We start from the raw sequence: 12,758 nt of genomic DNA on the forward strand, positions 1-12,758 counted from the left end.
ATCGAAGAGATAAGGCAGCCAGAGGGTAGAGAAAATCAGCAGTTCTACCCACACATGCCACAGACCTTGCCAAAGCTGCCTTTGCCCAACACTTTGATGAAGTTGAACTCATCCAGGCCCAAGCGCTTGGCCTGGCCTTGTCGGACTTCACCGTTCTCGCCGGGGCTCGCCAGCTGGCCATCTGTGGATGCTGTTGCCCTGTGCTCCTCCCCTCGGTTGTCAAATGACAAGGCCTTCCGGATGTTGTTTTCAAGTTCTTTTATTTCTAGGGCCAAGGGTGACAAGACATTGCATTAGTACACACCTCCGAAGCCCTTCCCATGAGGACTCAATGCTCAGGCTCCCCCTCCCCCGCCGCCCCAACTCATAACACTCATTTTGGTTCTTCATAGCCACAGATTCAGTGTGGCATTCCTTTATGTTTCTTCATTTGCTCTACATATTTTCACTGGCACTTAATGTACGGGAGGACTAGGTGTGCAAAGAGGAGGACGACACAGTCCCCACCAACTAACTCCTTCTGATTACATGGGCACCCAGCCACCTCTCTGAAAGCCCCTTTGGCTAGTAGCCTATTCCATTATTCTTGGTTAGGGCAAGAATCCCAGCCTTCTCTGGAAACTTGCCGAGTTCCAAAGGCAACAGGTAACCTTTGCATCGCTTTTGAAGATGAGAGTGACCACTAGTTGAGAACTATCATCACAGTAATCATTGGTGATAAAATTATTTCGCCTTCCCAAGGACTTTACTTGGCCTTGTTGCTGGGTTTATTCTAAATGCCCATCTCACGCAAGGTTTTTAAATGACACAAGGAATGGGCTTATCATTAACCATAGAATTGTTTTCCAAAAGTAACATGTTACAAATTTATCTCAGATGGGGCAAGGATTCCTCAGTACAATTTCACAACAGCGAGACAGTCTTGCGCCCCTCCAGAGTATGTGACCTGAAGTCCCTGCAGGTGATAATGCTGGATGCTCCTTTGACCTTCCCTATTTGAGGAAGCTGGATTGTTAGTAATTCATTCACCAAGACACACACTCCTCTATGCAGACATGGGCATCTTGAGCATAACCCAATTTTAAAAGATGCTCGTGAATAAAACTGGGGTTCCAGAAGGGGAACAAAAATTCCGAATACTCGGGAATCAGAATCAGGTATGAGTGGTCAGGTGCTGCTTGACATACGCCATAAAAAGACATTCAGCTTTTGTTCAGAAGGATTGAGGCCCATGACAACTCACTCAAGGAACCTGGCGATCTTTCTTAGAGCTGGAGTTTGGCTCTCCTGACATGTCCGACGGAGAAGGGGAGGGGTAAGGAGAGCTTAGCTATCCCCCCAATTAAGTCAGCAGTTTCCTATCACTTAACTAAATATAACTTTTAGTCTCAGCATAAAGTGAAAAGTCTCAGTTTCCAAGGCAAGTTATTAAATGGATTTTGGAAGAGAGAACTTGGGTGTTTAGGGATACTACAGTTTGAAGAAAATGTCTTCCTATGTGTTCTGACAATGGAGGAAAGAGAAACTGTCCTATTTCTTTTCTGTAGTAATGCTGTGTCTTGCAAAGAGTTACGTTTGTGCTCACGTTACTGCTGGGTAATACTGGTACCTGCATTGACTGGGAGCAGAGAGAGGCTCCTGAGAGGCATTGCGTCCTGCCAAGGCTACACAGAACACTGGGCAGGAGCCAGGCCTAGAAACCATGGTCACCTCACTCTTACTTGGGGTCTCTTTACCATATGATCCTGCCTCCTTGAAGCTCTCAAAGGAGGTCTCAGCATTAGAAACGAAAACATGAAAATACCCACACTGGTCCAGGATAATACCCAGGTCACAAGTACCGCCAGATAACTTATGAATGGGTCAAACCTCTTTTGGAATGAAGCACAGTATAAATATGCAGAAAACTAATCAGAGCAGCATGAAGAGACTCAGAACAATTATTCTGTGGCTTCAGGATTGGCACACCACCCCTGCAGCTATTTTATTTACTCCTGGGTAAGAAGAGCTGGGTCACAGTGATGACCTCCAGGGAGGGTCTCATGACATGGATTGAGAGTGGGGTCCCTAAGCCAAGAAGGGTATCTTCTTGTCCATACCACTGATTGATATCCTGACCTTTGGACAAACTTTTTCAACTCTCTGACTTTCCACTTTCCACCCTGTAACATCAGGACAGTAACGGAGCACCTACACAGAGTTGGTGTGAGCATGAAATTTGGATAATGACTACGAAAGGGGCTACCAAAACAATCACGGCACTATTGTTGTGCAGTGATGAGTGTTGTTCTGCAGATGCAGACCTCCCTTCCCAGTGACTCTGGTTCTGGTCACCAGAGGGGAAGGATTTCGATGTCAAGTCCCTCCTCAGCCTCAGCACCCTTGCCTGCCGAATTCAGAAACTACTGAGGACTTGAAGCATCTTCTTACAAGGACAAAGGAGGCAGCCTGAGCTGAGCATTGGAGGAGAGTCAGGCCCAGAGCTGCCTTCCTCCCCACTTCTTCTTGCAGGCTCTTCCCCAGTTCCATCTTATCCCCACCCACCCAAGCCAGAATATACAACATCATGCCCTAACCATGACCCAACTCATGTCCTGATCTCAGGTTTTGGGTATGATGATTAGGGTCAGGAAGAAAGGAAGGAAGTCAAACTCAACTGACACTGGCAAGCCCGGGAGCAGCCACTGGGGCAGAAGGGTAAGAGAAGGGGCTGTACCCCTTCCCTTTCCTACACTCAGGACCAGGGAAGGAGGACAGGGAAAAGAAAGGGAAAAGAGCATCACATGCTCTTCCTCTCTTCCTCTGTCCCTGAAGGGATTTAAGGCAGGCAAGGCCGTTTAGGGGCTCTCCATCAAAGCCTTGTAGAGTGAAAAAACAGCAAACAAGTCAACAGGGAAAGAGTGTCCGAGGACCTTTTGGGGCCACTGGCTGTTTCAGCTAACAAGATCATTCTTGGGTAGAGAGGCCTCAGCTCCCCCGTCCCACCAATGACCAAGCTCAGTGGGAAAGAAGCAATTCTGAGGGTCTCACCTTGGTCACAAGGGGAGGTGGGTGCTGACTTGGACCGATCTTCCTCAGAGGGTGAGCTTCCAGAAGAAGGCTGTGGGGACTCGGCACCAGCAATGAGCTAGAGAGAGTGGGAGAGAAAGAGGGGAGAAGGGCATCAGAAGGGAGGGTTGTGAGTTTCCCTGAGGTCAAAGGTATCAAGATACTATATCAAGCACCAAAGGAGGGCCTGGTACACAGTACCACTTGCTGAATTGATATTCTGAAAGTGCAGACTCAAGGTTTACTTGCCAATTAAAGGGAAGAATAGAAGAGACTTTACACAACGGACCTTTTTAAGCAAAGCTCAACCATAGCCCTTCAATATAACCTCCCTTGCCTACCCAAGCAACGCAAATTACCTCATGCAATGTAATGTGACACTTGTTTCTAACATCTGTTTGGCATTTATTCGTTATCTTATTCAGCTTTAGTTGATAAAATCTGTATGTGTATATTGTGTGGGGCTCTCTACTCAGGTAGACTATAGGTTCTCTGAAGGTAAGAGTCTATCCAGAACTGGTCCCGCCCGCGATGACTTTCCCAAAGCGATACACATAATAGATGTTCAGGAAATACTTTCAGACGTATCAACGTTTGTTCGCAAAGTTTAATACAACACCCACAGTGAAGTCTATCTCCTGGCACAGAGGCTGGCATATACATTTTCAGTTCCCACTAAAGTCGGAGGTTTGGACTAAGAGACAGCAAGCATTTCTGTTCCCTTTTATTCTTGGTCCAGCAGCTGTGGGCCCACGTCTCTTCCGGAGGATGGACTGCCTACTTGCAAGGGGCAATATGAAGTGAATGAAAGCTCCAGCAAGTCTGACACTCCTGCCAAAAAGCCCTTTCAGCTTCTGACCAGGGGTATCTCTCTCCCATCCTCTCCTAGTAACTTGAGCTCCTACTTGGTTCACTTGACTTTTTCCAGCTTTTGCATCAGAAGCATTATAGCAAGAAAACTATCAGGACTGAACTCCCTTAGTCTTTTACTCTGCCTCTTTCTAAATTTCTCCATGTTGGCTCCCTGAATCCAAGATGGACAGACAATGCCTGACTACTGGCATTATCGCCCACGTCAACATGAGGGAGAAGGCAGGTACTGAGTTTTCCTTTAAGTGTTTCCTGACAATAAAGATTCTGTCTCAATTTACTACTTTGGGCAAGGAGAAAAAAAACAGAAAAAGTCTCCTGAAAAAGATGCTCTCCAGAGCTCATCAATGTGTGTATCCAACACCGTCACCACCAGGTGTTTGCACAACCCACCTGTTCAGTGGGGCCCCAGGATTCCTGGGTGCTGACATTCTGCTTGCAATTTCAGTGCTCTGGGTCAATAACTTAAGTCCTGTTTCCACCAGCTGGATTCATGGAGCTAAGAAGAGCTACCAGAAACACAAAAGTCACTCAGGAAAAGAGACTTTTTGTCTGCAACCCTTTCAAAACAGCTTTGTTTATTGGAAAGGTATTATAGAAAGGACGTAATTTAAGAAGATGGAAACAATTCACACCTTCCCATTCAAGGGAAAAGGCTCTGCGGAGAGGCACTGGGGAGTGGGGGTGGGGAGGCACGTGCAGCTTCTAAAATGAGAAGGGAAACAGAGCCCTTCAGAAGGCATTTTAGGGCAACATTTAGGGGAAATATTTAGGAGTCAAGTTTGTACAGGCATCCAGAACTACACTTGCATTTCTAGCAAAAGCTTGAGAATGCCTGACATTGGGCAATGAGGACCACTGCCCATCCCACCTCGGCCAAGATTTCTTGCCCAGCTAACTTGGTTCTGACTTTCTCATAACTTATTTTTCAAAGACCTCTTAAATTTTTCTAGGCTAGGAGCCAAGGATAAAACAGGCCTTCAAACAAAATGCTGAAGATGCCTTTAGCCCTATTTACATCTGTGGGCCTTGACGTACCAAAATAACATTTTAGCAAATGGATCTCTTCCTACTGACATTCAGAATGTCACATGGACAGAGACAGGGCTTTGGTCTCCAAAAAAAGGCCCAGATGTTTCATGTCATGGGGCATTAACAATATTCCTCGGGCAGCTGAATGTCGGCACTATCACAAATCTTCTTGCCTTGTTCCCTAGAAAAGAATGTGGTTCCAGCTCTTCATCCATTTATCCTCATTACAGTGATACCAGGAGCAAAGTTCAAACACTGACATTGCTTTCATGCCAGTTCTGGAGGAGATAAGTCTATTTCCTTGTCTAGAGTTGCCCTGCTTTTTCTAGAGAGAGTTCCACAGCCTTCATCTTAAAGTTTATGTTCCCCTGAGAAACATAACACTTGAGACTTGCTTTGTTTTTCCCCCTCTTCTGGAACTAAAGGCGACTTTAATGTTACCAGCCTGATATTTTCTTTTTTTTTTGCACATGGCGTTTTGAATCCAATGTCTCAAGCCCAGCAATCTTATAACCTCATTCCAGGGCACGCTCAGGAAGCCAGCACAGAAATGCTAGCCCAAGAAGACCATCAGAAAACCACCAAATGGCCAGTTACCTTTTTCCTCCTCTGGCCACTGTTGGTGATTTTGTCTGGAGTGACGCCAAGGTCAGCTAGCACTTTGGCAATTCCCCTGGCGTCCACGCCACAGTTGGGAGCCACGTTGGTCTCGCAGCGTCGGTGAACATTCATCTTGCAGACTGTTAGGAGACACAGAAAAGAAACTTCACAATGTGTAAGGCCAAAAAGAGTACCATATTTTTTTCTGATTGTAAAAGTAATACATGTTCATTTGATAGGATTTGGAAAATGCAGAAAAACACAAGAGCTAACTAAAAATCATCCATCATTCCATCACACAGAACTAGAATCATCCATTAAACCACCATACACAGATAACCACTTTTTATTGATTACATAAATGGTATACGTGAATTTCCTTTCAGGGAACAGAACACTGACTACAGGAAAATTTAATTGGTTTATGTGAAGAAAGTTCATTTGAGTTGTAAACCCAAATGAGTCACATGTATACAGTCTACTCTATTACTCTGCTAAAATGCGGGAATATTACCCAGAGAAGAATGTCCCTACTGGAGCCTACATAGCAAGATACTCATCTGAAAATGAGGAGATTGAATGAAGTGACCTCCAACACACCTTTCAAATCTAAAATACAATTTCAAAGAAACAAAGGCCATGCTGGAATGTCTTCGTTTTGCCCGTATCACTTAGTTGTCCTTGGTGTAGTACATCAAAGGAGAAAACAAACTCTTCTGGTTTCCAGTCCAGCATGTAAAGAGCTTAGAAGTCGTCACTTGGCCCTTACAAGCGAACAGCTGAACAAACTGAACAATCAACAACTCTTCTTAGATTTATCAGAGAGGTAAGGCCCCAGGACAAACTGCTGTCCCCAAACTAGGAGAGACAGACAGTGACTACAGTGAATCACAACTTATTGGAGCAGAAACACCCCAGCAGAAACCTCTGCAAGAACCATTGCAGGGTCAGAAAATCTCAACTGAAATTGGCAAATTGCTGGAGTCTCAGAGCAGACAAGTCTGAGCATCAAAAATTCTAGGCAGACCCAATCATAGGGGCCTCCGCACTTCTGTGAGTTTTACTTCTAGGAGTCCGACCAGGTTCTCATAGTGAATATTGGAGAAAAATTCTCTTGTGCTTCTGGCAAAGGGAAGGAAAACAGAACCATTTTTAAGCACCAGCGCACTCTGTTAACAAGGCTTGCCGTCAGGTGAAACTATTTTACAGAACCTAAACTATCATAGTTTTATAGATCTTAACTGACCTGGTGGAACAAAACTACCCAAAGCCAGCCTGCTCTAGCCTTCCATGTGGGAGAAGGGAAATACCTAACTCCAGCCCACTCTAGGCATCCTGTCCCACCCCAGAGGGGAGAAAAACCAAAACTAGGAAGCTCATAGTTCAGAGGCACAGGCTCACTGCCAAGACTGAGATCTCATCAAAGGAGGATAGAACACGTCTCCCCCCTCCCACACCTACCCACACCACTAAAGGCCTACTCACTGCAGTTCCTTTTACACAGTACCTCATGACTGCCTATCAAGAAAAAATGACAAGGCACACTAAAAGACAAGAAACACATTTGGAAGAGATAGAGCAAGCATCAGAATCAGAACCTGATATGGCAGGGATGCTGGAATGATCAGACCCGGAATTTAAGACCACTGTGATTAATATGTTAAAGGCTCTAATCAATAAAGTAGACAGCATGTAAATACAGATGGGCAATGTAAGCAGAGAGATGGATATTCTAAGAAAGAATCAAAAGGAAATGCTAGAGATCAAAATCACTGTAACAGATACGAAGAATGCCATTGATGGGCCCATTAATAGGATGCACATAGCTGAGGAAATAATCTCTGAGCTTGAAGATATGTCAACAGAAACTTCCAAAACAGAAAAGCAAAAAGAAAAAAAGACCAAAAAAAAAAAAAACCCCAAACAAACAACAACAAAAACAAAAACAAAAGCAAACCAAAACACACATACACACACACACACACAAATAATAACAAACTATACCAAAGCATATCATATATAAACTGCAGGAAATCAAAGATAAAGACTCTTGAAAGAAGCCAGAAAGAAATAACACCTTACCTATAAAGGAGTAAAGATAAAAATTACATCTGACTTTTCTTCAAAAACCATGCAAACAAAGGGAAAGTGAAGTGAAATACTTAAAAGTATTGAGAGAAAAAAACACCAACATAGAATTATGTTAATAATTACCTTTCAAAAATGAAGGAGAAATAAAGGTTGTCTCTGACAAAAATTGAGGGAATTGTTACTAACAGACATGCCTTGCAAGAAATGTTTAAAAAAAAAGTTCTTCAGAGAGAAGGAAAATGATGTAGGTCAGAAACTCAGACCTACATAAAGAAAGGAAGAGTATCAAAGAAGGAATGTGACATTAGAATAAAAACTTTTATTTTTCTTATTTTTATTCTTAATTGATCTAACAGATAACAGTTGCTCAAAATAATAATAGCACCAATGTATTTGACTATGCTTATATATATATATGTATATATATATACATATATACATATATATATCACATATATTAATATATCTCCTTATGCATAAGTGGAATGAATGACAGCAATGATACAAGAAATGGAGGAAGGAATTGGGATTATTGTTATTATAAGGTATTTGTACTGTCCACGAAGCATTGGAGTGTCATTTGAAAGTGGACTGGATTGTTTGTAAATGTATATTGCAAACTCTAGGGTAACCATTAAAATAAGTAAGAAAAAAAATAACTGATATGCTAAGATAAGAGAAAATGGAATCATGTAACAGTTAAAACCAAAAGGCAGAAAGAGTGGAAGACAAAAATAGGGACAAAGAACAAGGGCATCAAATTGAAAACATTGGCAAAATGATAGCTATTAATCTAACTATATCAATAATCACTTTAAACATCACTGGTCTAAACCAATCAATTAAAAGAGATTGTCATAATGGATCAAAAAAAGAGACCCAACTATATGTCACCTACAAGAAATGAACTTGAAATATGCAACATATATATATTAAAATTAAAGACATGGAGAAATATATGCCATGCTAACACTGACAAAAAAAAAAAAAGAAAAAGAAAAAAAAGGAGTATCTATATTAATTTCAGACAGTCGACTTCAGAGCAAGGAAAGTTATCAGGGATAACAAAGGTCATTACATGAGGATAAAGGGGACAGTTCTCCAAGACATTAAATCCTTCATATGTATGCACCTAACAAAGGAGCATCAAAATATGCGAAGCAAAAACAGAACTGCAAGGAGAAAGACGAATCCATTATTATGATTGGAGACTTCAATATCCCTCTATCAAACGAACAGGTCCAGAAGGCAGAAAAATCAGTAAAGACATATTTGCAGTCAACAGCATCATTAATCAATCAAATAAAAGTGATTACTTTATTTACTGAGTACTTCATCCAACGACAGCAGAAAACACATTTTTCTCCAGCTCATATGGAATATTTACCAAGATAGACCATATTATGAGCCATAAAATACACCTTAACAAATATAAAAGAAATCATATAGGGTCTGCTGTCAAATCACAGGGGAATTAAATTAGAGATCAATGACAGAAAGATAGGTAGAAAATCGTGAAATACTTGTAAATTAAATTACACACTGCTAAATAACATGAGTCAAAGAAGAAATCTCAATAGAAATTTAAAAATATTTTGAACTGACTGAAAATGAAAACACAATTTATCATAATTAGCAAGATACAACAAAAGCATCCTTCAAAGACACAATCTGCGAAAACTCACAGAAGAAATAGACAATGTGAAAGGCCTTAAAGAAACTGAATCAATAATTATTAACCTTAAAAACCGATAACACTATGCCCAGATGGGTTCACTGGTGAATTCTACTGAACATTTAGGAAGTATTCTAATTCTCTACAATATCTTCTGGAAAATGGAAACAGAGAGAAGATTTCCTAACTTTTTATGGCCAGCATAACTCTAATACAAAAACCAACAAAGACATTACAAGAAAAGACAACTACTGACCAAAATCTCTCATGAACATGGATGTAAAAATCTCCAATAAAATACTAGCAAATTGAATCCAACAATATATAAAAGACCAAATGGGATTTATCTCAGGTATGCAAAGCCAGCTCAACATTTAAAAATCAAGTAATATAATCCATCAAATCAACAGGCTAATGATGAAAAAAAATCACTAACCCTATCAATAGATGCAGAAAAAGTATTTGACAAAATCCAACACCCATCCATGATAAAATCTCTCAGCAACCAAGCAATAGGGGAGAACTTCCTCAACTTGATAAAGATCATCTAAAAAACACTACAACTAACATCATACTTAACGCTGAGAAACTAGAAGCTTTCTAGTTTCAGGAACAAGGCAAGGATGTCCCCTCTCACCACTCCTTTTCAATACTGTATTGCAAGTACTAGCTAGTGCAACAAGAAAAAAAAGGAGATACAAGTTATACTGATTGGAAAGAAATAAATAAAACTGTCTTTGTTCACAGATGGCATGACTGTCTATGTAGAAAATCCGAAAGAACTGACAAAAAATTCCTGTAGCTAGTAAATGATTATATTAAGGTTGCCCGATACAAGGCTAATATACAAAAGTCACTTTCCTATATACCAGCAATGATCAAGTGGAATTTGAAATTAACAACACATTATCATTTACATTAGCACCTAAGAAAATAAAATATTTACTTATAAGCCTAACAAAATGCCTATATATAGTTTAATATCTATATGAGGAAAACTATAAAACTCTGATCAAAGAAATTTAAAATGAACTAAATAAATGGAGGGATATTCCATGATCATGGGTAGGAAGAAGTTCGATGTTGTCAGGATGTCAGTTCTTCTCAACATGATCTACAGATTCAACGCAATCTCAATCAAAATCCCAGAAAGTTATTTTGTGGATATTAACAAATTGATTCTAAAGTTTATATGGAGAGACAAAAGACCCAGAGTAGCCAACACAAGATTGAAGAAAAACAAAGTTGGAGTACGGATACTACCTGACTTCAAGACTTACTATAAAGCTACAGTAATCGAGACAGTGTGTATTGTTGAAAGAATATACAAGTAGATCAATGGAACAAAATAAAGAACCCAGAAAGAGACCCCCATGAATATACAACTGACCTTTGACAAAGAAACAAAGGCAGTACAATGGGGCAAAGATAGTCTTTTCAACAAATGGTGTTGGAACAACTGGACACCCACACGCAAAAGAAAAAACAAAAATGAATCTAGACACAGACCTTACGCCCTTCACAAAAATTAAATGGATCATAGACCTAAATATAAAACTCAAAACTATGAAATTCCTAGAGGAAAACAGGAGAAAATCTAAGTGACCTAGAGTATGACAATGACTTTTTAAATAAAACCCCCAAAGCATTACAGATGAAACAATTGATGAGCCAGACTTCATTAAAAAAAAAAAAAATATATATATATATATATATACATATATATATATATATATATATATATATACATACATATATATTTTGCTCTGCAAAAGGGATTGTCATAAGAATAAGAAAACAAGTGCTCGCTTCGGCAGCACATATACTAAAATTGGAAGAAAACAAGCCACAGACTAAGACAAAATATTTGCAAAACATAAATCTGATAAAGGACTATTACCCACAACATGCAAAGAACTCTTAAAACTCAACAACAAGAAAATGAACAACCCGCTTTTGAAAAACCTGCTTAAAAAATGGGCAAAAGACCTAAGTAGAAACCTCACCAAAGAACACATGCAGATGCCATAAAAACATAGATGTTTAACATCATAAGTTATTAGGAAATTGCAAATTAAAACAATGAGATACCACTACCCACCTATTAGAATAGCCCAAATCCAAAACAATGGCAACGCCAAAATGCTGGTGAGAATGTGGAGAAACAGGAACTCTCATTCATTGCTAGTGAGAATGGAAAAATGTACAGCCACTTTGGAAGACAGTGTGGTGATTTTCTACAAAACTAAACATCCCCTTAGCATATGATCCAGTAATCACACTCCTGGTATTTAACCAAATAAATTGAAAACTTAGGTCCACACAAAAACCTGCACATGGATATTTACGGCAGCTTTATTCACAATTGCCCAAACTTGGAAGCAACCGAGATGTCCTTCAGCAGGTGAACGGCTAAATAAGCTGTGTGCATCCAGCCAACGGAATATTATTCGACACTGAAAATAAGTTAGCTATTAAACCATGAAGAGACATGGAGGAACCTTAACTGCATACTACTAAGTGAAAGAAACCAATCTGGAAAGGTTATATATTGTATAATTCCAACTACAGGACATTCTGGAAAAGTAAAACTGGAGAGACAGTAAAAAGATCAGCGGTTGCCAGGGGTGAGGGAGGAAGAAGGGATGAAAAGATGGAGCACAGATTTTCAGGGCAGTGAAACTACTCTGTAGGATACTGTAATGGTGGATACATGTCATTATACATTTGTCAAACTCATGGAATGTACAACAGCAAGAGTGAACCCTAAGGTAAACTGAGTGATGACAATGTGTCAGTGTAGGTTTATCAGTTGTGACAAATGCACCACTCCGGTGGGGGACGTTGATAGTGGGGGAGGTTGTATCTGTATAGTGGGAAATTTCTATGCCTTCCCTTCAATTTTTCTGTGAATCTAAAACTGCTCTAAAAATTAAAATCAAACACACACACACACACACACACACACACACACACACACACACACACCTGTTCTGGAATGAAACTAGGCAGGGTGGCCAGACCTCCTGCGGGCCTCGCATAGCCCGGAGAGGACAGCTCGGACACCACCTTCCCTGCCCACAGAACCACAGGTGGGGTTCAGAGGTGGATGTGCTGTGGGCAGGGGCTTTCTCAGACAGTTATAAGCAAACAAGAAAGCTCCACCAAGGCCTCGTGGCCTGTGGTGCTCACTTGATTACTTGAGTTATTACTAACAAAGCCTAAAAATCCTCAGGCTGGTCATGTACCCCAGGCAACCGCACTCTGCCCTGAATTCTCTGTCCCACTCCCCTCAGCAACCGCTACCCTTTGCACTCAATTCACCTTACTTGCACCTGCCCACCAACCCCATGAAAGTCCTCTCTGTCTCTTCATGAGGTGACAGAAAGGACAACAAGAAAGCAACCAAACGACGAATTTCCTAGCAAGAGCAGCTGTGCAC

At 40.7% G+C, this 12,758-nt stretch overlaps 1 protein-coding gene across 1 annotated transcript in view; it reads right to left on the reverse strand.

The window, feature by feature from the left end:
• PRKCE (protein kinase C epsilon) overlaps positions 1-12,758 on the reverse strand; it is a 468,189-nt gene that overhangs the window by 145,139 nt on the left and 310,292 nt on the right. The window contains exons 7-9 of the mRNA XM_081068797.1: positions 5,548-5,690; positions 3,031-3,127; positions 66-265 (exon numbers count right to left, since the gene is read on the reverse strand). Coding sequence (XP_080924923.1) covers positions 66-265; positions 3,031-3,127; positions 5,548-5,690 — 440 coding nt within the window. The remainder of the gene's footprint in view (positions 1-65; positions 266-3,030; positions 3,128-5,547; positions 5,691-12,758) is intronic.

The sequence above is a fragment of the Rhinolophus hipposideros genome (assembly GCF_964194185.1).
Source record: "Rhinolophus hipposideros genome assembly, chromosome: 12".
Classification (NCBI taxonomy): domain Eukaryota; kingdom Metazoa; phylum Chordata; class Mammalia; order Chiroptera; family Rhinolophidae; genus Rhinolophus; species Rhinolophus hipposideros.